At 39.6% G+C, this 27,225-nt stretch overlaps 1 protein-coding gene across 3 annotated transcripts in view; it reads left to right on the forward strand.

The window, feature by feature from the left end:
• Positions 1-14,835: 14,835 nt before the first annotated feature.
• Positions 14,836-27,225, forward strand: part of Crot (carnitine O-octanoyltransferase) — a 32,022-nt gene continuing 19,632 nt past the window's right edge. Inside the window, exons 1-7 of one of the 3 annotated variants that reach the window (XM_069996386.1) lie at positions 14,836-14,920; positions 15,492-15,579; positions 19,212-19,347; positions 22,096-22,220; positions 24,278-24,459; positions 24,613-24,737; positions 27,095-27,203. In XM_069996386.1, coding sequence (XP_069852487.1) covers positions 19,233-19,347; positions 22,096-22,220; positions 24,278-24,459; positions 24,613-24,737; positions 27,095-27,203 — 656 coding nt within the window. In that variant the 5' untranslated portion in view covers positions 14,836-14,920; positions 15,492-15,579; positions 19,212-19,232. Of the gene's footprint in view, positions 14,951-15,491; positions 15,580-19,211; positions 19,348-22,095; positions 22,221-24,277; positions 24,460-24,612; positions 24,738-27,094; positions 27,204-27,225 lie in introns of those variants that run through there. The other 2 variants (XM_069996387.1, XM_069996388.1) reach the window with 2 other exon arrangements.

Raw genomic sequence — 27,225 nt, forward strand, 5'->3', positions numbered from 1 at the left:
ATAGAACTTTAGCTCTTGAAACTAGGAGGTGATTTGTACTAGATATTGACAAAACTTCTTTCTAAAAGGTTTAACACCAAAGCAGAGAAACAGATTGTGTTGGGAAAGGGTTTAACTATCTTTACAGTTTATAACATGGGAACAGTTATAATTAGAAAATAATTCAAGGTTTACACCCATGTTGAAATTTATTCTAATCATTCATGGCTCTGATATACTTGATTACATGAGCCATCTTTTATTGATGATATTATATTACCTCTCAAATTAAGAACATGTGAGAAGTAAACTGCTACAAGGCACTAAGATTAAAAACAAACAAACAACAAAAAAACCCTCAATCTGAAAAATGAAGGTGTCCAGAACAGCACAATCAGATTACAAAACCATGAGAAAGCTTGAGCATTTATTTTCTTGCTATTGTTTCTAACATATTTATAAGATATTTCTTTGTTGCTTTGTATGTCCCTCCCCCACAATATAACCCCTGTTTTCACCGTATTTGATGTTGGTATAGTTTGTGGATGGGAAGGGAGAAAACAAATTGTTTAAATAGGGATACAGGTGGACCCATTGCAACAATGAGATGTACAAGACGTTATGTCGAAAAATGAACTTTACAACTTTGGCATGGGGGGTATGGGGGGGAGGGGGGAGATGGGAAAGGATAGGAAGGGGAAACAAAGGAGGAGGCAACAATGCTTGATAAGAAATGTACTCATTACCTTGCCCATGTACTTGTAACCCCTCTGTATGGTATTTTCACAATTAAAAAAATATGAGAAAGAATAACTTGCAATAATGAATAATGGGTAGCTTACTATGTGAGCCATTTGGGTAGAGGGGGAAGGTGAGGATCCAACTCTCAAACTACTTAAGTTTTTAATAAAGAGAAATGGGCCTGAGGATGGACTTTGCTCTAAACTTTTGAAATAACTTTTGGCTGGCTGGGCAAGATAAAAATACTCTGAAGCTGTTTCCTTGGGTCAGTCTTGGGTTTAATAGTGGTGAATGCGTTCAGGTTTCTTTTACTATAACAAATAGCTGGGATAACCAATTTTAAGGGAGGAAATGCTTGTTTTTGGTTACAGTTTGGGAAGATTCAGTCCATGGTGGGTGGGCCAGTGCTCTGGGGACTCTGGGGAGGGAGCATATCATGGTGGATCATGGTAGATCATGGTGGGTGTGTTTAACAGTGGCAAGGAAGCTGTTTACATTATGGCACTTAGGAGGCAAATGGAGGGACAGAGGGACCAGGGGTCAAATATCCCCTTTTATGTCCATATGGACATAAAAACACAAATGAAATCTGTAGCAATACTGGAAAATGGAAGGGTTTTATTAGTAGACCAGAGGCATTTAGGAAATTCTGGAACACACAAAGCAGAATGGGTCAGAATGAGCAGACAGCTGATTACTATTAAATTACTGCCTGTGATTCAACACAGGGGAGGAACTTCATCACTAAAAGCCTCCAGAACTTTGAACTACAGGGTGGGAGAGCATATGGGTTCTTGAGTCCACAAGAACTAGCTTCTCAGTTTTACTAGACATCTCCCCAGGTATAGAAAGAGGCTTTACTAACCCCAGATATAAGCCATCAGCTTGACTGTGATGCCATGGGTCCTGCCCCAAACCAGGAAGTCTACCTGCTGTCACATCCCACCCAGCCCCACCCCCACAAGCAGGTGGCATCGCATCTCAGCTAGGCCTGGATGAGCCTGAGAATCACTATAGCCTCACACCTGCACCTGCCACTCCCCTACCTATAGGACAGACACCAACAGACCCTTGGTTGCTTTCACCATTGACCAGTTTGTTATTGCAGAGCAACAACTGGGATCACGTTTAACATGTGCTTCTGGCCCAGTTCTGAGGTGTCACCTGAAGCACATGTGCTCTCAATTGTAGAACTGGGGCCAGCAGTTCTGATAATGAGTAGCAAAGGTTAGAACACCATTTTCTGAAATATATTCCTTGTTGCTTTAAAAAGTAAAAGCAGCAAGTGGAAAAAACCCCAAACAAACCTAAAGAAGTTATTCCCAAACCATGTAAAGCCAATATTATAAATTGGAGGAAGTTTTCTGTTAATAGCAATTATCTTTGAACACTAGTTCTTATTACTTGTACTTTTTTGCCAAGGCTCTAGTGAGGAAATGGGTGAGCATAATTATGTTATTCAGTGCCAATTTGTCCTGGAGCTAGGTTGGCTCCTGTTGGAGTGCATGAGGAACTAGTAGACAGTTTCAGAAAAGACATTTTTCTGATGACACCACATATATTTAACTAGAAAAGAAAGAAAATAATCTGAGAAATCAGGTGAGGTGTTTCTCTCCTCGGCAACCTGATTAGATATGGGGCTGGCTAGCTCTGGCAGAAAGGGGCTCATTGAAATTCCTAGCCTTCCTTTACTCTCTGTTGAGGCTGATGTAGCAACAGAATATGGTCACTGCCTCTGGGTTTCACTTCCTGACAGTTGAACACAGCAGACAAAGCTGTGTGTCAAAGGTAGAAGAAGAGACTTGGGAGCAGACCAAATGAGAAGGGAATTTAGGCAAGTTACTCCCTTGGCTAAACTTGTACCACGAGGTTAATAGCCTTTCACCTAGCACTGTTGAGAGGATTCTGGGACATGATATCTGTAATAGAGTCAGCCATAGAGAGACAAGGTAGCTGCCCTTTGTATTTGTGTTAGATGCAATTAAGTATTCACATGTGGAAGTGATTCTTTTTAATTTTTTTACTTTTTATTATTATAAAGGTGATGCACATGGGTTAAGTAACGAGTATATTTTCTTTTGTATTGTGTCTTCTGTTCCTCACTCTCTCCTAGTCCCTACCTCCATCTCCACCCACGAGTTGTACAGTTCACTTTCATCAGTGTCCAGTGAGCTCCATGTCCTTTCTCACCCTTTTTCCCTTGAGTTCTGTGCCTTCCCTCACCCCCTGAAAGATAAACACATGGATGAACATACAGAAAGAAAAGAAAACAGAATCATCAACAAAAATTGAAGAAAGAGGATCTCTTGTTTTCATCTCTTGGAGTTCATTTTGATATATGTATATGTTTATATTCAATATATATTATTTTATATAAATATATAAATATAAAGAGGCATATATGCACTGTGCCTTTGTGTTTTTTTTCCTAAGAGTATCCTCTTTTGGTCTCACTATGTGAGAACTCTAAAGACCTGTATAACTTATCATATAACCATGTATTTTAGATTTAACTTCCACACATGCTGTTTGTCTCTCTGAGCTTGGCTTATCTCATTTAACATGACTTCTAAGTCCATCCATTTCCTTACAAATGACATGATATTCTTTTTAGTTGCTGCATAAAATTCCATTATGTGTAGGTTCCACATTTTTTGGACCACTGTTCTATTGCAGGGAATCTGGGCTGTTTCTGTAACTTGACTATTGTGAATAGTTCAGCAACAAACATGGATGTGCAGTTGTCTATAGTATCCTGGTTCAGATGTTCAGGGAAGATGCCCAGGAGTGGTATGGCTGGGTCATAGGGAAGATCTATGTTTAGTTTTTTGAGGAACCTCCAGACTGTTGTCTAGAGTGGTTGTACTAATTCACCTTCCCACCAACAGTGCAATAGAATTCCTTTTTTCCCCTACATCCCCACCAACATTTGTTGTTGTTCGAATTCACAATGTTGGCCAGTCTTACTGGAGCAAAATGGAATCTCAAAGTTGTTTTGATTCGCATTTCCTTAATGGCAATTCTTCATATGTTAAATTCATATTGACTTCATAATTCTTCATATATTAATTCTTCATATATTAATTCACATATTATACTATTGAGCACCACTGGCCAGTAGCCAGGTAGCCTGATCTTTACTTGTTAAGAAGCATAGAGGTCAGGGGCCTGTCAGGCATTAAAAGCTGGTGAAGTTAAAACTAGACGTTAAGCCTAACTGAGAACACAACCACAGGCACATGTTTAGCAGGTAAGTACTAACAAGTTCCAGCCAAATAAAAGGCCAAACCTTAAAAAATATGTATGAACTGATTTTCCCATGCAGAAGAAACACATGGTTGCACAGGGGCAGCCAGGGCAGGTGCCATGGTCACTAGCTAGGATTATAGGCGTGAGCCACCGGTGCCCAGCTCGGTCTACACTAACTTTCAGTTTTGACATCGTGGAAATCCTCCAACTTCATTCTTTTTTAAAATGTTTTCAGCTATTCTGAGTCCTTTGAGACTTCTAAGTGGATTTGAAGATAGGTTTTTCTGTTTCTATAAAAATAACACTGAGGCTTTAATAGAGACTACCTTGATTCTGTGGTCACTGTAGGTAATACTGATACCTTAAAAATATGGCTTTCTTTTCCAGGATTGTGGAATGTCTTCTCATTTACTTATGGTTTTCTTAATTTCTTCTAGCAGTGTTTCATTGTGCAGATCTTTGCTACATTAACAAAGTTAATTCTAAGTATTTTACTCTTCATGCTGTTATGACTGGTGATGAGTTGTTGAGCAGATCTAACAGTTTTTGTAGTTTTTATATATAGTTATTTATAGTTTTTTGTAGTTTTTGACATGTAAAATTCTGTCATTTGTGAACAGAGATAATTCTGCCTCTTCTTTCATAATTTGCATGGTTTTTAACTCTCTCCCCTCCCTTACCTTCTTTTCCCCTTCCTTTCCCCTCCATTCCCTATTTCTCCTCCCCTCCGCTGAAATTAACATGCTTGTTTTACTTCCATGCTTTGTTTTACTTAGGGGTGGGCACTGGTATTTTTACACAGGGTAGCGCGGAACCTTATGTATGCTATACAAGCAGTCTCCCATGATGCTACATTACTGACTCCTCCTTCCTTCCTCCCTCCCCCCTTTCTTTTTCTCTTCTCTTTCCTCTTTTTTCCCTTCCCTTCCCTTCTCTTCTATTCCCTCTTCCCCTTCTTCATCTTCTTTACTTTTCCTCTCACTCTTCTCTCTTATACATATACATACATGATTGTATACCAAGATTAGCAGCATAAAAATAATCATGAAAATAATTTATAATTTGCTATCTACTGTTTTCTGATTTATTTGTCCATATTTTCTTTTATCTTTCTTTCTTTTTTTTTTTTTTTGCCAGTCATGGGCCTTGAACTCTGGGCCTGGGTGCTGTCCCTCAGCTCTTCAGCTCAAGGCTAGCACTCTACCACTTGAGCTACAGCACCACTTCTGGCTTTTTTCTGCTTATGTGGTGCTGAGGAATCGAACTCAGGGCCTCATGCATGCAAGGCAAGCACTCTACCATGGAGCCACCTTCCCAGCCCTTGTTTTAGCTTTCTAAGCATATTTAACTGTTTTTTAAAACAATGTATGAGTCGGGGCTGGGAAGGTGGCTCCGTGGTAGAGCGCTTGCCTTGAATGCATGAGGCCCTGGGTTTGAGTCCTCAGCACCACATAAGCAAAAAGAAAAAAGCCAGAAGTGGTGCTGTGGCTCAATTGGTAGAGAGCTAGCCTTGAGCTGAAGAGCTGAGGGACAGTGCCCAGGCCCAGAGTTCAGGCCCCACAACTGGACCCCCCCCAAAAAAAAAAGCATGAGTCCAGTGTCTTAGCTGGTTTTTATCAATTTATTTTGTTACTATTGATACTCGAGTTTCTAGACCCTGAGCCCAAACTCCCAGAGTTCCAAATGTCAGGTCTGGCTGCTTGCCTTATACACCAAATAAAGAAACATGGTGAAGGGCAGAGAAAGGAGGTTTATTACTGCTTCAAAATTGATTCTTTGCTTCATAAGTGAAGTAAAAGTGGGAGAAAAGCTGCCATCTATGTGTCTGCACTCAGACCTTCTCCCAGCACTTTACAATCCCTCTAGAATCCAGCCAGAACTGGATTTATCACTCATCAATAACATTTTTGTGGGATCTGAACTACCCAGTCATAAATGTGGCAGGTTAGACCATTAGTCTGTCTCTGGAGGAGTTCCAAAGATGTTGCTATCAAGACAAGTCCTCCTCTTGGAGTTCATTTCGCCTAACATCAACTTATCTGACCGTTTCTGCTTGCCTCAGACATTTCTACTTATTGTAAATAAGGGAAACCATGGGACCCATGTTTCTTTGGGCCTGGCTTACTTCACTTAAGATAATCCCAACATAAGGACTCAAATGGTTTTTCTTTCTTGCTATTGTTTCTAACATATTTATAAGATGATTTCTTTGTTGCTTTGTATGTCCGTCCCCCACGGTATAACCCCTGTTTTCACTGTATTTGATGTTGGTATAATTTGTGGATGGGAAGGGAAAAAACAAATTGTTTAAATAGGGATACAGGTGGAGCCATTGCAACAATGAGATGTACAAGATGTTATGTTGAAAAATGAACTTTACAACTTTGGCACTGGGTGGGGGATGGGGTGGGGGGAGGAGATGAGAAGGGATGGGAAGGGGAAACAAAGGAGGAGGCAACAATGCCTCATTACCTTGCTCATGTAATTGTAACCCCTCTGTATGGTATTTTCACAATTAAAAAAAGGCAAGTCCTCCTTGTAGGGTATGGTCTGCTGCCTAAGAGCCTCTATGTTCCTTCAAAGCAAAAAACTTTATTGATTAGTCACAAGACCTGCCATTCCTAGATTCCACAGTGATAAATCAATTCAATTGAAGAACCTCTGCCTTAATGAAATATTTAATGTGTTTTGTGGATGCTTATATATCTGATTTTGAGTTTATAATCCTATGGAGCTTTCTAATTGTCCTTCATCTTCTGTGTATTTCTTCTGTTTTAGATTTTATCATATTGTTTCTCCTGTACTAATTTGAAGGTCGCATATTCTGTTTGTATAATTTTAGTTGTCACTCTAGAAATTTAAAATGTACATTTATATAATGCATTGCAAGCAATGTAAAGACCTCTAAGGGAAGTCATCTTACCTGCAGTCAATTTGTCAAGTTCATTTTATTTATCACAAATTGTTTAATAAAAATCAAAGATTGCTTAAGAGTGTGTTATTTCCAACACACAGTTATATCAGCTGCTAAAGTTCAATAGTATCCAAAGTCCAGAGGAAAAGTTTTCAAATACAAAATACATTTTGGTCCTTTTTCTAGTCTTTTGCCAAAGAAGAGATCGAAGTAAGTTGACACAGGTCATTACCACCGCAAAAAATAAATACGCACTTTGGTATTACCAATATTGTAATTATCTTCAAGTGAACTTGAACAGCAATCCCACTATGTGAATCAGTGCTCTAGGGCAGGATCAGCTGATAAGCCAAAACTTGCCTTACAAGGAAATGGGGCAAGAGGCTACAAAAGAATGAGGAAGTTAACAAGAGTTAATAAGGACGAAGCACTAAATATTTGGCATCAGGACCTTATGTGGAACAAAAGGAGAAATGTGGATGAAAAAACTGTCTTCAAAGCCTCCAGTTCTCCCTACTTAAATGAAGGCTAATCTCTGTAACCCTCTGTTCACCACAAGGGATGAGATGGGCTGAAGTTTTGTCTTCTTATGGCATGTCTATACCACGTACTCTCCTTTCCTATATTTCCTTTCTAATAAACTTTCCTATGCCCTTTAAAAAAGTTGTTTTAAAAAGACTGAAGCAAGAGGATTGAGAGTTTGAGGCCAGCCCGGGCTACATAGCAAAACCTTGCCTCATTAAAAAAAAAAAGTGTAAAAACAAGAAAGACCAAGATCTTGGCTTCTCATTTACCTGTCTTTGGGAGACGAAAGAGGGCACAGAAATGGAGGGATAACAGGTGAACAAATGCAGCAGTGGTACTTACTAGATGCTATATTGACCATGTTGTTCTGAAGGCCAATTCCCCTCCCAATCACTGCTCCTTTCTAAAAGGTTTGACCCTCTTTCTAAAGAGACCCAGGTGGACAGGGACACCTGTCATCTGGTAACCTCGTCAACACTCACCAGATTCCCTCCTGAGCTTCCAGTGGGGTGCTTTCCTATCCACCTGGGTCTCTTTAGAATGAGGGTCAAACCTCCAAGTCTGGCATCCCCAATCCAGGAAGTGACTGGCCTAACCTAGGCCATAGAAGCCCGCTGGTGTGGTCTGCCATTCCTGACTCAAAACCCCTCCCAGATGGTCAGCACCATTATATTAGGGGTTAATTAAGTTTAGGAAACTACCACATGGTCTTCAGGCAGAACAAGAAATTTTATTCCTGAACAGCCAAAAAGAAAAACGGTCAAAATGCTAAACTTTATTTTATAACTATATTTTACCCCCAATGGGAAATGCATCAATAACCTTAATATAAGAACTGAAATGAACCAAAAAACCCAGAACAAACTTTCTGACCAAAAAATGGTAAGGTCTGATGCTGCAAGCACAAGCAACAAAATTAAAAATAAATAAATTAAAACTTCTTCAAAATTAAGAACTTTGCACACCCAAGATTAGTGCAGAAATAGTCAAGACAAGTGCTGTGATTTGGATGTGTACCCCAAGCTTTCCACGTGGAGTTTGGTGCCCATGTGATGATGTCAAGTGGAGATGGGACCTTTAAGAGTGGGAATGCCAGTGGAGCCACTGCCCACAGAAGGAACCCAGTAGTTCTTGTGGGACTTCGGTTGTGTCTTTAGAACAGATTATAAAGGAGGAAGGCTGGCCTTTCCCATCTGGTTACTTGACCTTGAGTAATCCTTTACTCTCACACACATCTCTGCCATGGTGCCACCCTCTGCGATGTAACACAGCAATGAGGGATGTACCCAACAGTGCCAAGCTCTTTTTTTATAAAGTACTCAGACTCACATAGTTCGTTACAGCAGAAAAAAGGGGGGCAATTAATATCACATTCAGTAGAATGAGAAAAATTTCTAAGCCATATATCTTTGTGCATGTATGTGTAGGTGTAATGGACCAATTATTTGATCATCAGCACCCAGCTTATAGCAATTTTATATGCAATGTCCCCAAATATAAACCAAAATTATCTCAATAGGTAAATGGTCAAACAAACTGTTATATCTATGTCATGAAAAATGACTCAATTGTATTACACAACTTGGATGGATTCCTAAAGCATCTTGGTGAGTGAAATAAGCCAGTCTTAATAGGCCACATGTGACACCATTTATTCAATATCTTGAAGCTATAAAAGGCAGATTAGTGGTTGCCAGGGGTTAGGGATGATGTGGAAATAGGAAATAAGCAGAATGGCAGGGTGTAACGAAAGGGCATTCTTGTGGTGATGGAATAGCTCCGTACTTTGTTTGCAATTGTAGTTGCTCAAGTATACATTGACAAGGGGACAAGGAGTATAACACATTATTTTGTTGACAGTTTTCTGGTCTTGACTAATGTTGTGTACACGTAACTATTGGGTGAAACTAGGTGAAAGGTACATGGAACCCTTCTGTCCTCTTTTCCAAACTCTTAGTAATCTGTGGTTCTGTCAAACTAAAAAATTCTAAAAGGCTCGGTTGATACATACCTGTACTCTCAGCACTCAGTAGGTGGAGGCAGAAAGCTCATCAGTTTGGGCTAGCCAAGGATACATAGTAAGACCTTACAGAAAGAGAAAAAGAGGAGAGGAGAAGGGAGGAGAGGGAAAGAGGGAAGGATGGACAAGAGGAAGAAGGAAGAGAGAGAGGTTATATAAAAACAATAAAAGACAAAAGTTTAATCATCCTTAAATTTGTATAAGCAAATAAGAGCCTCTAAAGTAACACTATATAAAATAAAAACCAGAGGGCTTCTCTGGTTTACTGAAGAAACAAAAAATACCTATTTTGCTCAAAATTACAGGGAATAAGAGGAATCCATTCATCTTATTTTATGAGGATAACATAATCTTGAGACCAAATTCTCACAAGGACATTCCTAGATGTTTAAATTCTAAGACAATGTACTCATGATCATAGATGGAGAAATCTTCAACAATATATTAGCAAACCAAATCCAGCAATATGGAAAACAGATAATTATATCATGACTCAAACCCAAGAATTACAAATAGATAACTGCTCCTTTGTCATTTCTTTCTTCACTTCCACCCCTTTCTCCTTTTCTCCTCCTTTTTCTTTTTTTATTGTGAAAATACTGTACAGAGGGGTTACAATTACATGGGCAAAATAATGAGTACATTTCTTATCAAGCATTGTAGCCTCCTTCTTTGTTTCCCCTTCCCATCCCTTCCCATCCCCCCCATCCTCCCGCCCTCCCCCCAAAGTTGTAAAGTTCGTTTTCGACATAACGACTTTTCCATCTCATTGTTGCAATGGGTCCAGCTGTATCCCTATTTAAATGATTTGTTTTTTCCCTTCCCCTCCACAAATTGTACCGACATCAAATACAGTGAAAGCAGACTCCTCCTTTTTCTTAACCTCCAGTGTTCTTTCCACAATTGGGTTCACTTGACTCATTTTTATTTCCTGTGTGTATTCAGCATGTTTCTACATCCCAAAAGGCATTGACAGGAAACCAGATAGAAGACACAATGAAACAAAAAACCAGATTGCCCTACAGAGGGTTTATGATGAAGAAATGTGAACTCAATGGATGACAAGTTGGTCAGAGCACTTGGTTTTGCCTGTCTCTGTAACCTCCCACTTGTGGTGGGCAATGCCCAACTCTGGATTGCATAGGGCAGGAAAGACTGTGAGACATTTATCTCCAATTAACTACCAGAAAACCAGAGGTCGAGATGTGACTCAAGTGGTAGAATGCTAGCCTTGAACAGAAAAACTCAGGGGCAGAGCCCAGGCCCTGAGTTCAAGCTCCAAAACCAATGGAGGTGTGAGTGGGGGAAGGAGGGGAAGAAAGAAATGTATTAAGACTAAGAAAGGATGAGTAAATATGAAGTCAATGATTTACAATGTGACATAAAAGGCAATGTTTACACTGAGGGTTTAATATGAGAATTTATTTCCCTTTCAAGTTTCAGATTTATGAAACTGATGGTCCAGATGCTTGTGTATTTTAACTGAATTTCTGCTGTCTTTCCTATTCAAGGTTAAACCAGCTTACAACTCAAGATGTGAATAATACTAACAACAGAATTCATAATTAGAAAATTTATAACCAAAGAGGAAAGGAAAAAAAATTAACCTTTAAGATGATCATAATTGAATGTGACCTACTCAATACAGACAGCCAGAACATAATGAGTTGCCTTCAGTGTCAGAAAAATCTTTTGACTAGTCCTTTTTTGAGCAATGCTGGGACCACTAGGTCTATGGGGACTCATGCAAATAGTGGTTACACGGCGACAGATAATAAATTTGGGAGTTAGAGAGATCTGTGTTTGACTCCCAACCTACCACGTAGTAAGCTAAATGCTTTTGTTTTTACTATGACAATGCCTCTCTCATTGTTTATCATACCTAAAATACACGGGCTGGCAAAAGAAACAGCTTATAGCTGTACAAAAAGTATAACTACTGAATCACTGTGTATCTGGACTGGGTGTTTTATAACATTTTATAAGAAATCCTCTAAAAATAGAGATGGCTTCAAACTTAGCTCTTCTGGTGTGTGACTTGGATGCAAACTGCATTATTATTTATCATTCCAACCATGAAATGTTCATTTAACTATTATCACACTTCATAGAATTCTATAGGCTGGAGGTATTGTTCAGTAGTAGGGTATTTGCCTAGCATGTATAAGACCCTGGGTTCTGTTCCCAGAACACACACACACACACACACACACACACACACACACACACACACACACACACACACACACACACACACACACACACAATTACCTCCAGTGATAACAACAGGTGGGATCAATTCCAGAGCATTTTATTCATTTATAAATTTTATTTTTAACATCTATTTAATCTATTTATTCTTTGATGCCCTGAGGATTGAACTCAGGGTCTGGGTACTGTTTCTCAGCTCTTTTGTTCAAGGCTAATGCTCTACTACTTGAGCCATAGCTCTACTTCTGGCTTTTTTTGGTGGTCAATTGGACATAAGAGTCTCATGGACTTTCCTGTGCTGCTAGCTTCAAAACTCAGTGTTTAGATCTCAGCCTCCTGAGTAATCAGGATGATAGACATGAACCTGGCTATTTACTTTTAATCTTATTTTATTTTTGCCAGTACTGTGGCTGGAACTCAAGGCCTTGTGCTCTTGTTTGTTTTATTCACTCAAGGCTGGTGCTTTAACATTTAACCCACAGCTTTACTTCTGGCTTTGTTCTGGTTGATTGGAGTTAAGAGTCTCATGAACTTTGCTGCCCAGGATAACTTTGAATGGAACTTCATTCAGTAGCTAAGATGACAGGCATGAACCACCAGTGCCTTGTTTAAACATTTTATTTTTCAAGTGAGAAAGCTGAAGGAGACTTAGATTAAATATTAAATTAAATTTGGATTAAATGTTAGATTCTGCTAACACTTTATAAATAATGTGGAATAACTACTAAAATTCTCATGAAGTCATATCTTTTCTCCAGGTAAATACTATTTCCATATGCATTCATTCAGAATGAGAAACAATGCAGCCATGTGTCACCAACAGTACTATAACACCAATTACTTTGCCAAGTGTGTCCCTGGCATAATATCGTTGGTGTTCAGGCATCCCCAAAGAGGTGACAAAGAAATAGAAAGGCAATGTGAAGCAAAGTAGGAAACAATTTAGAGCTGAAGCTCTAGACTGTTATAAGCAGAGTTCAGTTCAGTGGATGGTTCTGGTGAGATCTTCAGAGGGAAAGGAGAAGTCAATTTAGAAAAACTTTCTGCTTAGCCAGAAATGATTTGTCTAAGGAGATTTACCCCCCCTACATTTAAAATTTTAATTTTAGTCACAAACTTGAGAGGTAAAATCAAATCAGAAGCAGAGTTTAGAGGTACAAAGGTGAAAGGTGCCATGATAAGTAACAGAATTATATTGCTATGGTTTGAACTGTGCCCTCTAAATTTCATGAGGTGTAAATATAATCCCTCAGATCTCTTGTTAATTACATGTCATGGGCTAAAGGAAGGGTCTTTGTTATAAAAACAAGCTCCATTGTGTTACCTTGCACTGCTGTGAGACTCTATAGAGAATTTCCATCGGCAAGAAGGAAGTTACACCTGAGGGGTTTTGCTTGTAATCATAGCTACACATGAGACTGAGATATACTGGTGTAAATGGGACTACTGTACTGCGAGTTGTGTAAAAGTATAGCACAGACAATTACACACGGCATAGGCCATTTGGTAATGCTAATAAATAACCATGTCAGTAACGTAGCTATGTTGAAGTAACAACAAAGCACTTAACGCCATAATCCATTTAGTAATAAAGAATTTCCTTTCTTGTGTGATTACATTTGTAATCATGTAATTCTCCTAGGAATATACAGCAATCAATTGGTTAGGCTCCACTTGTTTCACTTCAGGGCTAACCATGCATTGTAGCGGGAGTAAGTTACAGATTCACTACTTAAAGTAAATGAAACTGCATTCCTGTTGAGGATTTTAAAAAGTTCCTTTATTTTCTTGAATAGCCATTCATATTGGAAAAGTTCCTAAATAACACAAATACTATCCATAAAAGCCTAATGTGCTTAGTAATATTCATATTGAACTTTACGTGTGTGACAATTTCATTTCTCCTGAGTAAATGAAGATATAGTTTGTGGTAAAAATTAAGAACTGTCTTTTCCGACTCACTAATTGGATTAGATTGGTTCCTGAGAGGGATAAGGTACATGAAAAGTCAATATTTTTGCACTAAATGAAAAACACATATTGTATTCTAGGTCTCTATGCTGTAGAATGTTACGTTCTTGGAAAAGCAAGAACCAAAATATATCTATAAAATCAATAACCAAAATATCGATAACCAAAAATATCCATTAAAAATGAACAGGGCATAATCTCCAAGTTTACATACTAGAAACCTGAATTTATCAAGACTGTGTGGCACTGAAGAAGACCAGACATACAGGTGACCTTCACGGTATATAAATTACATCTCAATAAAGCACCTAACCTTTTAAATATTGCAGGGCGTCACTTTTTTTCTTCTTCTAAAAAGTCGGGTGTGGTGTTTACCATACAACATCTCCAGCACACTACACTATCACAGAAACGCGTTACTATTTCTACAGGAATCTAGTTCAGAGCCAGTGCACAAACTTCGCCTTTCCTTACACAACCGTGACACAGAAGGAGAACAAAAAGAAACAATGTCCTTAAGGTCAATGGAAGCAGTGCATTTTGTTTCAGGAGGCCGATGAGAACAGATGACGACCCCGGGAAACTTCACACCGGCCGCAGGATCTCCGTCCGACCTCGTCCAGCTCCACTTGGTTTTTTAAGTTTCACATCGTGTCGCGATATTAAAAAAATAATGAGACCGGTTTGCACGGTGAGAGCGCAGCGAGGGTCGGTGAGCGGCCCGGGCCGCGGCGGGGACGGGGAGACTGGCCCGGGCCCGGCCCGGTCCGGGGGGCGGGGCCCCGGAGCAGGGCTCGAACCCGGGTACCGCCGGGAGGGGGGCGAGCCCGCAGTTCCGGGGTTTAGCCCACAGGGTGCTGCACCGCGAGGGCGGAGCCGGGCCTTTACACCCACCTCACCACCCAGGATGCCCGAGCTCCCGCAGCACCTCGCAGAAAGCTGCTATGGCCCCGCAGAAGCGATCCTCTCAGTCGGTCGGAACCCCGCAGGCAGGAACTCAACCCCAGGTTCGCGAAGCCGGGGGTGGGGTGGGGGGGAGAAGGGGAGTGGAGGAGGAGAAGAGCGCGGGGAGGGCGGGGGCGGAGCCTGGTGGTGGCAACCGGGCAGTCGGGGTTCACCCTGCACCCTCCAGGCTTTCCGTCCAATCAGTTCCCGGCGGCGCACATGGGGCGGGACCCTCGTGGGTGTCTGTCCAATCGCGTTCCCCGGTGCCCATGGGTGGGACCCTCACGACTTCCCGTCCAGTTCGCGCTTCCACCCACCCCTCGCGTCCGCGGCAGCCCCGAGTGAGTCGGGCGGGCCGAGGAACGGTGAGCGGCGCTCGGGGCTCGGCGCGGGCGGTGAGCACCCGCGGGCGGCGGAGCCGGCGCTCGGTTCGCGCCCTCCCCACCCACCGGGGGCGGGGGGAGTCGCGTCGTCGGAAAGGGCCGTGCGGGTGAGCCGCGCGGCGGTGCGCAGCCCGGCCGAGCCGCGGTGGCTCCTGTCACCTGGCCCGGGGGCCCGGAGGCACCCCGAAGTCGGGCCCGGGGCCGAGGCTCCTTGGCGTCGGGGTGCTTGCTTGGGATAGCCGCGGGTCCTTCTGGGCGGCAGCCTGCCCGGAGCTGGGCGGGCGGCTCCAGCGCGTATTGTCCTCTGCTGGACGCTCGGCCCGGGCGGCAGCCTCCGGACTCGGGGCGCCGGGAGCCCAGGGACGAAACCTAGTCATTCAGATAGCGGCTGAATCCCGCCCGAGAGCAGAAGAACCTTCTGGGCGTATTTGCAGGGAAGTTGGAGGCTCCCGGGCCTTCCATCCCCTCGATTGTCCGCCTTCCACCTGCGCTCACCGGCTCTTCAGTTACTTTTGGTCTGACATTTTCGTTAAGCTTGTGTCTTCCTTCCCAGCGTCGGCTTGATCCAAATCCCTGTGGTCTCAAATCTGAATTGTTGCACCCGCTCCTGGCCGTCCCAGACAGTTCATCCTGGTACACTGGTATGTGGTGTTCTGTTCCTCTACTTCTCCTGGTTGTCGTTGCCAGTCTCTGTGAGCGCACATCATAGTGCCTGCAGGAAGTACACTAATGAAGTTCACTGTCATCGTTCTCTGATGCTGTTGGTATGAGGTTGTTTAACTCAATCTTGTGATTCAACACTCAAGACAACTCTTAAAGAAATACCTTGAGAACTGATGTTTTTAAAATTACCTGTTGGTGAATTAAGTGCAATAGTAGATAGGAAATGCATGTTAATGTTCCCACGAGGGAACAGCTAATCTTCTCTGCATATTTTTTATTACCTTCCTATTTCAGGGAACAAATTCTCACGAACAAAACATACACTTATTATCCTGTACTTTCTGTAGATCTGAAATCTGAGTGAGTTTAGCTGGAGACTCCTCATAGAATTTCACAAAGCTGAAGTCATGGTTATTTTCTAAGTATGGGTTATTTTCTAAGACTGTGAGGAGGAGAATCCACTTAGTTTGATTCAGGTTGTGAGAGAATTCCCTTCCTATGCGTTTGTAGGATGAGGTACCCATGCATGTTAATCCTTTGTACCTCTCAGTTTCTTAAGGCCCACCTGCATATTCAAGGGCAGAAATTAATCCAAAGCAACTTTAGAGTCTGTTCCACAGTGCTCACATGATTTATATTAGGTCCAACATCCCTAGATTAACATCAGTTCTGTAGACAATGACTCAATCACAGATAAATGATCTTGTCATATTTACAAATTTTGGGTGTGGAATTTGAGGCCATTCATAGAAATTCTGCCTACCATAATATTATTGCTTCAATTTTTTGTTGAGCAGTTTTAGTAGGAATTCTGTTTTTTTAAACATTATTGTTACTATAAAGGTGATGTACAGAGGGGTTACAGTTACGTAAGAATCTTATTTTTATAGTATGCTTTTCAGACACTTAAAAATTCTAATGGCTCCATTTGAATTACACGACTATACATTCAGTGTAAGGAAATTCATTTAAAGTTATTTGCATTATAGATATGGCTAGATCATGGTAGAGTCTCTATTTGGACCCAGGCTTCTACTGCCATTAGGTCCAAAGCCATGATTGTGGATGTTCAAAATAGAGTACACCTGAAGACATTAGACAGGAGGAAGCTGAAGAACTATCAGATCTTTGTGACATCCATTTTTGGATCTCTTTATGTTAATGGTATAGACTCACTTCATAATAAAGTAAACCCACAATACAGTCATAAATAAAAGCGTGGGTTTTTTTGTGGCTATTATTTTTGTTTGAGACAGAGTCTCACTGTGTTGGCCCAAGGTGACTTCAAATTCAGTTCCTGTGTTTAAAGCGATTATCCTCCCTCAGCTTTCTGAATAGGTGAAAATACAGGAATGTGTCATTGGGCCCAACACAGAAAAATAGTAATAATAATTTATTTATAAAAACAAACTTTACTTAGGACTGGCTCAAGTCAGGTAGAGTGCTCTCCTGTTAAGCATGTGGCCCCAAGTTCAATTCCCAGTACTGCCAAAAACATCCTGAATAAATTAAAAATAAATGAAAATCTATCTGTAAGTAGGAGTCCAGGGTCAGAAAAGTGATTCTGATAACCTTAGCAAATGGCTACCATAAAGGAGTGCTGTTCCATCTAATAATCACTGAGAAGGAAGAAAAGTCAGAAAGAACAAATACAGTCCTTATTAAATAGTAAGGGTATCATCTGGAGGTGACCAATCATGAAATCACACTGAGTTCCAAGGGGTGGGGCTAGGAGAAATAGAGCTGGGTAACTATGTACCTGATGTACCTAAAGTAACTTAGAATTCCATTAGCACAGGAAGGGAAAAAGTTACTGGCTGAAAATAACTGTGTGTGTGTGTGTGTGTTTGTGTGTTTGTGTGTGTGTGTGTGTGTGTGTGTGTGCTGTGGGCTTGAACTCGACCTGGGTGTTGTCCCTGAGCTCTTCAGTGTGTGTGTGTGTGTGTGTGTGTTGTGGGCTTGAACTCGGCCTGGGTGTTGTCCCTGAGCTCTTCAGTGTGTGTGTGTGTGTGTGTGTGTGTGTGTGTGTGTGTGTGTGTGTGTGTGTGTGTGTGTGTGTGTGTGTGTGTGTGTGTGTGTGTGTGTGTGTGTGTGTGTGTGTGTTGTGGGCTTGAACTCGGCCTAGGTGCTGTCCCTGAGCTCTTCTGTGTGTGTGTGTGTGTGTGTGTGTGTGTGTGTGTGTGTGTGTGTGTGTGTGTGTGTGTGTGTGTGTGTGTGTGTGTTGTGGGCTTGAACTCGGCCTGGGTGTTGTCCCTGAGCTCGTGTGTGTGTGTGTGTGTGTGTGTGTGTGTGTGTGTGTGTGTGTGTGTGTGTGTGTGTTGTGGGCTTGAACTTGGCCTGGGTGCTGTCCCTGAGCTCTTCAGCTCAAGCCTAGCACTCTAGCACTTGAGCCACAGTGCCACTTCTGGTTTTTAGATGGTTAATTGGAGATGAGTCTTAACAGACTTTACTGCCCGGCTGACTTTGAGTCTCAATCCTCAGATCTCAGCTTCCTGAGTAGCTAGGATTATAGGCATTAGCCTTGGATTCCTGGCTCTGCCCTTGTTTTGATACTGTTTAACTTTGTAACCAGAGAGTGGAATATTTTGTTTTGCTTTGCTATTTTTTTAACTTTTAAAAATAATCTTTAAGTAGTTATATAAAGGGATTTCAATTTAGTGTGTTAATTTGTGAATACATTGCTTTGCTATTTTAAAAAAATTGGGGAAGGTTTTTATTCAGTATTGATATTCCTTGTTTTCTCAGTTGCTATTAAAATAAAGGCTTCTTTGAGAAATCTAATTTTTATTTAGTATCCAACAACCTATTCTTATTTTTTGGTTAGTTTGATTTTTGGCCAAAAAAGCATGTTAAAAATATTCGATTGCTTTGAGATTCTTGAAACCAATCAGATTAAGCCCCACACCATCAGTGCAATTAAGTTATATAAGCTTATCATATGATTTCTGTATTCTATAATCTATAAGTCTGTAGTTGAACAAGTCTTCCATACCTCTCCATCTGTCTTTCAAGTACTCTTATCTCATAATACTTTTCTACACTTCAAGCCCTACCTACTAATTTTCCAGGTTTCTTTTTGCTTATGTGGTGCTGAGGAATTGAACCCAGGGCCTCATGCATGCAAGGCAAGTGCTCTACCACTGAGCCATCTTCCCCTTCCAGGTTTCTTGATAACTTCTCTCATATTGCTTTGTGTATGGATTTCAATGCCAAGTATGAACTCAGGCAAATTATTAAATCTCTTTGAGTTTCTTTTTTTTATATAATATGGCAAAGAATACCACCTCTCAGAGATAATATGAGAGGGAGTAGTTTTTCTATAATATGCTGCGATAACAGCAAATAGTAGGTATTCAATCCATAATGATTATACTAGTCTCCTTGATCACTCTGACTTGTACAATATTGAGTCTTCATTTCTTCATTAAGTTGCTTTTATTCAACTGACAAGTTTATAAATTGTGTGAAAACCAAGAAAATGTATGTACTTGATATATGGTTTAGTGAATTGGAAGTAATATATGTGTGTTTGTGTGTGTGTTTGTGTGTTTTTGTGTGTGTGTGTATTTATGCAATTGAAGGTATAAAGGAGGTTGCTTCCTTTTTTTAGTTTTCTAATTGTGATTATATAATGGAAAATCAATTGGCTAAATCCATTGAAGAACGAACATTTCAATACCAGGATTCCCTTCCATCACTGCCTGTTCCTTCACTTGAAGATTCACTGAAAAAATACCTCGAATCAGGTATGTTCATAATCTTTTTTTTTTCTTGTCTGGCTATGGAGCTTGAACTCAGGGTCTGAGCTTCTTTTGCTCAGGGCTAGTGCTTTAACACTTGAGCCATGGCCCCATTTTTGGATTTTTGAACTTCAATCCTCAGATCTCAGCTGCTTGGGTAGCTAGGATTACAGATATGAGCCACTGATGCCTGGCATGTTCATAATCTTTGAGTCTGCATCAGTACTGTACTGTTAACAGCGTAGAATACCAATAGCATCAGAAGTTGATGGGTATCTAAAAGCTACTTTTCATAAGTTCATGATAATTAAAATATCCTTAAAATACCCAAACTCTTGTTTTCTCCATAGTTAAAAGCCAACTAGTATTAAGAAGTTTGTAGTTAAAGTTCAGTCTTACCTGTCTTCCTTTCTCCCTGTCTAGGGCAAGAATTTTCAAATCACTGATCTATTTATTGTTTTATTTCATTGGAAGTAATATGCTTACAGTACTTTTTGAGACTTTTCATCATAGATACTTTAATTCCTAAAAGGCATGTGGGTTTTTCTCCAATGTGGCCTGCCCCAACATGTGTATATGTATTCACATCTCCTCTCTCATTTTTTAAGATATGGTTTATAAAAGAGTCACCATTTTAAGTCGGCATTCATCTGGTTAATTCAGGATTTTGCTTGGTTCTGATAAACAGTCACCTGACTTGGGAATCATTTAATTATTTATCGATAAACAGTCACCTGACTTGGGAATCATTTAATTATTTATCAACAAACCATGCATTTCATTCCTTGTATTTTCTTTTGACAGTACTTAAGTGTTTGAACTTGCCCTTCAGCCTGTCAGGCAAGAATTCTAACATTTGCACCATACCTCCAACCCTTTCTGGTTTGTTATTTTTCGAATAGCATTTCTCATTTTTAACCTGTGGTTGTCTTGGATAGTTATCTTCCTACCTATGTCTTTGGATTATAGGTGTATATTACCCCTTGCTTGTTGAGATGGGGTCTTGTAAACTTTTTGCTAAGCTGCCCAATCTCCAGCACCTGAGTAGCTGGGATTACAGGAGTGAGTCATTGCGTCTGGCCTGCTTTCCTTTTTTTTGTTTTTGTTTTTGTTTTTGTTTTTGTTTTTTGGTTGGTTGTGGGGCATGAACTATGGGCTTGGGCACTGTCCCTGTGCTCTTCGGCTCAAGGCCAGCGCTCTACCACTTGAGCCACAGAGACACTTCTGGTTTTCTAGTGGTTTATTGGAGATGAGAGTCTCACAGACTTTCCTGCCCTGGCTGGCTTTGAACCATGATCCTCAGATCTCAACCTCCTGAGTAGCTAGGATTACAGGTGTGAGCCACAAGCTCCCGGTTCCTGCTTTCCTCTTTAAAGCTGCATTTCTCCCTTATTTTTCATATGCTTAGTTTACTTATACATTTGTATAAAGTAAATAATATATCCCCAAACACTTCAAAACAGTGAAAATTCTGGAATATATTGAAGCACATAAAATATTGTGTCCATTTTATTTCTTCTTAGAGACATTCTTTTAGGAATGCGCTAGTATTTACTGTTCTTGAACTTGCTGGACAACTGTTATCTATTATCTTTCCTTTGCCATTATTATGGCTATTCTGTTGTTCTATTCACATTTCGCTCTTGCCGTGGAGTCTTAGCAATTCTTTTCCTTCTCTTTATGGATTTACTTCTTTGTTTTAACTTACTGTTTGTAGCTTCCTGAAAAAGGAAAATCTGAAGGAAAAAGAAGGAAGATTTCCTAGATCTTTTAGCTGAGTATAGAGTTCTGAGTTGGAAGTGTTTTCTTCTTAAAAACTTTGAAGGTGAGATCAGAGCTGGTGGCTCACACCTGTAATCTAACTGCTCAGGAGGAGGATAAGGGTTTGAAGTCAGCCTAGGCAGAAAAGTTGAGAGAGAATCTTATCTGCAGTTAGCCAGCAAAAAGCCAGAAGTGGAAGTGTGGCTCAAGAGGCAGAATGCTAGCCTTGAGTGGAAAAGCTAAGGAAAGGTACCAGGCTCTGAGTTTAAGCCCCCCAAAACTGTAAACAAAACACAAATAAAACAAATAAAACCACAAATAAAACCATCAAGAATTTTGAAAGTGGTGTTTGTTCCTTCCTCTTGTAAAGCACAGTTGTCATTCTGATTTTGAAGCCCCTTCCCATAAAGGTCCTTAACACATCCCCAAATCACCACCCTGGGAACCAGGCCTTTAAACACACTCCACATATTTAAGTCATAGTTGTACATTCCCTGTTGGTCTATTTACTACTTAATATCACCACTCCTTTTGCTTATTTTTCTCTTGTATGAGAGACTTTCTTCAACAATTTTATCCTTATGCTTTCATATTTAAGTATGATAGGACTAGAGACTCTGTGTACAAGAGTTGGGCTTAGTGACTAATGAACCATGGCTTGGGCTTAGTCACCATTTAGTGAGTCCCCAACTACTCACTTAGTCACTAGATAGTGACTTGTGGACTTGTTAGGTAGAGAAGAGAACTAGCATTTCCATGATGGCATACCTAAATTATACATATATATATATATATATATATATATATATATATATATAAAACACTATCTTTTTAGAGAGTATTTTGCATTACTTTTTTTTGTTTTAGCCATTTTCATGTTGTAACTCCATTGTAATTTATTGTACTTTGAGTCATTAAGATACAAATACTTGGCGATTTGGAATTAGTTGATGTCTAAATATCATTCATCATGGTTTTTTCCCATCTCTCTAGTAAAGCCATTTGCAAATGAAGAAGAATATAAGAAAACCGAAGAAATAGTTCAAAAGTTTCAAAATGGAGTTGGAGAAAAATTACACCAGAAATTACTCGCAAGGGCAAAAGCAAAAAGAAATTGGGTATTTTTGTTTTAGTATACTTCTTACTGAAAAACTGATCATGTTTAAAGAGGAAAAAATTAACTATGAATACCTGTTGATTTGTAAAGTATTGCTATGAAAATCTTTGCAGTCCTTGCAATTATGATAATATGAAAGAATGAAGGAGTGATTTAACTGGGGACTTTTGAGCATTAGTGGGCTTCTTATTGTCTAAAAACTTATTAAAGTACAGAATTGCTAGAGACAGTGATTCTGTTTCAGTCGGTCTGGAATGGGGCCTGGAAGTCTTGATTTCTCAGTTACTACATGTAGTTCTAATGCAGTGATCTATAAACCTTATTGGAGAAAAACATTTTTAAGGTGATTATAACTTGAAAAAAAAAGCACACAAACTCAAAGTAGCATGTGGCATAGACATATTTAAAACTCAAAGTAGCATGTGGCATAGACATATTTAAATAGTACATGGGAGAAAAGGGGCCATTACAAATTAAAGTGGAAAATAGTTACATAGAGTCTATATTTCAGTTAGACATATAGAGAGAACCTGCTATAATAATTATGGAAGATCTCAGTAATTTTCCACAATTTTTGACTTACTCAGCTCAACTACTTCAGTAGTCTCTAGTATTTCAAATAGGAAATGAGTTTTTATAATTAAAAAAATGTATGTAGGTGTCAGTGGCTCATGCCTGTAGTCCTAGCTCCTAAGGAGACTGAGGTCTGAGGACTACAATTCAAATCCAGCCTGGGAAGAAAAGTTCATGAGACTCTTCAATTAATCATCAAAAAGCCAGAAGTGGAACTGGGACTTAAGTGAAAAACTCAGGGACAGCATCCAGACCCAGAGTTCAATCCCCAGGACCAACAGACACACACACATACACACACACCTCAAACAAACAAACAAACAAACAAAATTATTGACTTAGTTGGGCACTGGTGATTCATGCCTATAACTCTAATGACTCAGCAAGTTGACACATGAGGATTTCATTTTGAAGCCAGTCCAGGCAGACAATTACAGAAGACTTTTTCTACAGTTAACCAGCAGAAAGCCAGGAGTTAGATATATGGATCAAGTGGTAGAATGCTAGTCTTGAGCAAAAAAACTAAGCAAGTGTACTAGGCCTGAGTTCAAGCCCTCGTACCAGCACAGCAAACAAAAAAGGCATTGCTTTAGTCTGCAAATAATGGTAACCACCCTGTACTTTCAAGAAGAAAATGTTTTATGAGCCATTTTAATACCTATGATGGAATAATAAAATATTCTACTCCCAGACTCCTTTATTCACAATTTTGATCCTTTGTGATTTTTTTGTTTTTTTTTTTTTTTTTTTTATGGAACTAGGGTATGACCTCAGGGCCTTTTGCTTGCTAGTCGGGCACTTTGCTGCCGAACTACATCTCCCATGTAACATGATTTTAACTAAAGTGGGGGATAAAGATAAAGACATTGAGAACAACTGTTCTGCCCAGGTGATAACATGAATTTCTTTAAAAAGAACTTAAGAGAATTTGATCATATTTGGTTATTAGGCATGAAATTACTTATTGTGAAAGGGGGACACATACAAAGGACTTTCTCTGAAGCATCAAAGTTGGGAAGCAGATATAGGAGGATTATGGGTTGATGCCAAAAATACTTGGTGAGACCGAGTCTCAGACAAGCTGAGTTTCTCCAGAAAGTATGGCTCATGAAGGCCTGAGTTCAAACCTCACCAGTACTGACAAAACCAAACAAACAAGAAATTTAGTCAATATCTGTTGTACCCTACTTATTCTGAGGAAATTCAATAAGGACCCTGTTGGATATTTGTGATTTCAATGATTATCTATCTGAGTGTATCTTCTTTAGTGTTTCTTGTTTTCTATTTTTGATAGTATAGTTAAATAATATTTAGGATCTTACAGTTCCAAGAGAGACAAAAATGATCACAGTAGCATTTTTCAAATCCATTATGAAACAAGGTGAAATGATAAAACAAGAAAACATGTTTTTGGATGTTGAATAAAGTACAAATGTAGCTGTCTCTTTCAAACAGCAGTAGACTGATGGTGTTAGTTTCTTCTAGCTGGAAGAGTGGTGGCTGAATGTTGCCTATCTGGATGTTCGTATACCATCACAACTGAATGTCAACTTTGTGGGTCCTTCTCCCCATTTTGAACACTACTGGCCGCCCAAGGAAGGCACTTGTTTAGAAAGAGGAAGCATAATGCTTTGGCATAACTTGAATTACTGGCAGCTATTAAGAACGTAAGGACACTTATATGAATTTAGTAACGGATTTACCTAAAGTCAAATGTTGAGAAGCTTAATGTACTTACTTGGGGAAAAATAAAACAATTGTGATTTTTTGATTTATAAGCTTAAAGATAACTTCTTACTCAAAATACTTTTTTTTAATAGAGAAAAAGTGCCTGTTCATAAGGTTGGAAATACTCCCCTAGATATGAATCAATTCCGAATGCTATTTTCTACCTGCAAGATTCCAGGAATTACTAGAGACTCGATTGTGAATTATTTTCGGACTGGTGAGTAAAAACATGAGGAGTCTCTTAGTAAAAGTATTGGAATTTTGATGTTTTGCTGTAACATATATTACTGAGGAAGATACAATTTGAAGAGTTTGCCTTTGACAAATTAAAGGCTTTCTGTGAACTTTTTTCTTCCTAGTTTAGATGTTTGTAATGTGTGAGAATAGATTTACGGAACTGTCCTACTTGATTCAACACAAACTGGATGCTTAGGTAGTACCATTTACTACAGCTTAAAATATTCATCGAAGAGTTGAATTACTAGTCTACACAATTCTTTTCTACCCTCATTTCTTATTTGAATTATCCTGAATAATACATCTTATCAACTGTAATCCCTCCCTTGTATACAAAGTAAAATTTTTTAATCAGTCATTTAAAGTTAGGAGAAAAAGCAATACTAGAGAAGAGTGATGCTGAACTTTCTCAGTAGCTCTGGCTCCGTCCTGACCCTGGCATTTTGACAGGCCAACTTTCCTCCCCTCTCCAAGGAAGAATAATACTGACAAGAATAAATCATTGTAACTACTCTAAACAAAACAAGAGACTCTAAAAATTTACTACTCACTGCCTCACTAGATGACCCTGCCCTTCAACTCCCACGTTGTATGACAACACAGAAAACACCGATTGGGCTCTTCTCCATCCTTTTTATTGCAAAAATAGACACACTTGGACCTCAGAGGAAATAAAAGCCTATTGCAAATACTAAAAGGATTAAAATCACCAGGCGAGGTGGCTCATGCCTGTAATCTTAGCTACTCTGGAGGCCAAGATTTGAGGATCACGATTTAAAGCCATGCTGGGTAGAAAAGTCCTTGAGACATTCTTATCTCCAGTAAACTACCCCCAAAAAGTTGGAAGTAGAGCTGTGGCTAACATGGTAGAGCACTAGCCTTGAGTAAAAGAAACTTAGGGACAGTGCCCAGCCACTAAGTTCAAGCCTCAGGACACACACACAAAGGTTAAAATCTTTGCCTCCTTCCCCTTTCTAATCCAAGAAAGCTTTAACATTTTAAAATTCAGTCATATAAAATATGACTCCCCTAACACCTAGTCAGAGTGGGGAAAGAAATCTCACCTGTTGATTTCAGTCAATCCTCAAATGGGCCCAACACACCTACCATGCTACTCTCTTTTGTCAGTTTGTTGTTTCCACTGCTTAAAAGATGACTGTTTCTGTGTCTTTCTCCTCATTCTCAGATAGTGAGCTTTTTCATGTTCTTAATAAATACAAAACAGAAATAGAATATGGCTGTCCTGCATAAGCTCTTCATTGACCTTCTTCTTTACATTTTTAAAAATTAATTTACTTTATTGTTATTATAGAGGTGATGTACAGAAGCATTACAATTATGAGACAGGTAATGAGTTCATTTCCTTTCCTGCAGTGACTTCTCTTCCTTCACTCTCTCCCAGTCTCTCCCTCCTGTCTCCACCCACCAGTTTGTATAATTCACTTGCATCAGTGTTCAGCAAGTTCCACTGCTGCACTTTTTTACCCGTTTCCCCTTCAAGTGCTGTACCCTCCCCCTGCCCTCCTGAAGATATACACTTGAATACACCATACATAAGGAAAAGAAAACAGAATCATGAAAAAATAAAAAAAAACTTTAAAGAGAAGTCTCTTGTTTGCATATCTTGGAGTTAGTTTATATATATATATATATATATATAATTTTATGTTAATATGAAGAAGTATATAGGCATTGTATCTTTGTGTTTCTTTGTTTCACTGTGTGTATCTAGAATCCTATATAATTTATCATATACCAGTGTATTTTAGATCTAGTTTCTACCTATCAGAGAGAACATGTCCATCTTTATATTTACCAGACTATTTCTAATAGGCAAAATAATTAACCCCTAAAGATGTCTACTTCCTGGTCCCTGGAACTGCAAATATATTAGGTTCTGTAGTAAAAGATGGTTATCACTTGACATGGAGATTCGAAGATTCCTGGATAATGCCACATTTCAGTAATGCATATTTGTGAAATCAGGTTACATATATCCATCTCCCCAAACTTCTGTCATTTCTATATGGCAAAACATTCAAAATACATGTTTCTTAACTATTTGATATATACAGTATACTTACATAAATACTGTATATATCAGTCACTATTTACAATCACCCTACTGTGCCATAGCATATCAGAACTTATTCTGATCTAATATGTAACTCATTGATCAACTTCTTGTCCTTCTTTTTCCCTAGTTGTTTTTGTTTCCATGACCTATGAAAATCAAACATTAGAGGAATATTTGTTTCTTGCCAGTGGCAGTGTGTAGCTTTATTCTCATTTAACTTTAGGAGATCTGAGCCTTGTGTTTTCTGTTTCTTTTTCCAGAGACTGAAGGTTATTCTCCAGTTCACATTGTTGTGTTGTGTCGAGGCCGAGCATTTGCTTTTGATATAATGCATGAAGGAGGTTTGATCACCCCACCAGAGCTTCTCAGGTATTTTTCTGCATTTGCTTCT

The sequence above is a fragment of the Dipodomys merriami genome, unplaced genomic scaffold (assembly GCF_024711535.1).
Source record: "Dipodomys merriami isolate MVZ:Mamm:240054 unplaced genomic scaffold, mDipMer1.0.p SCAF_5, whole genome shotgun sequence".
Taxonomy (NCBI): Eukaryota; Metazoa; Chordata; class Mammalia; order Rodentia; family Heteromyidae; genus Dipodomys; species Dipodomys merriami.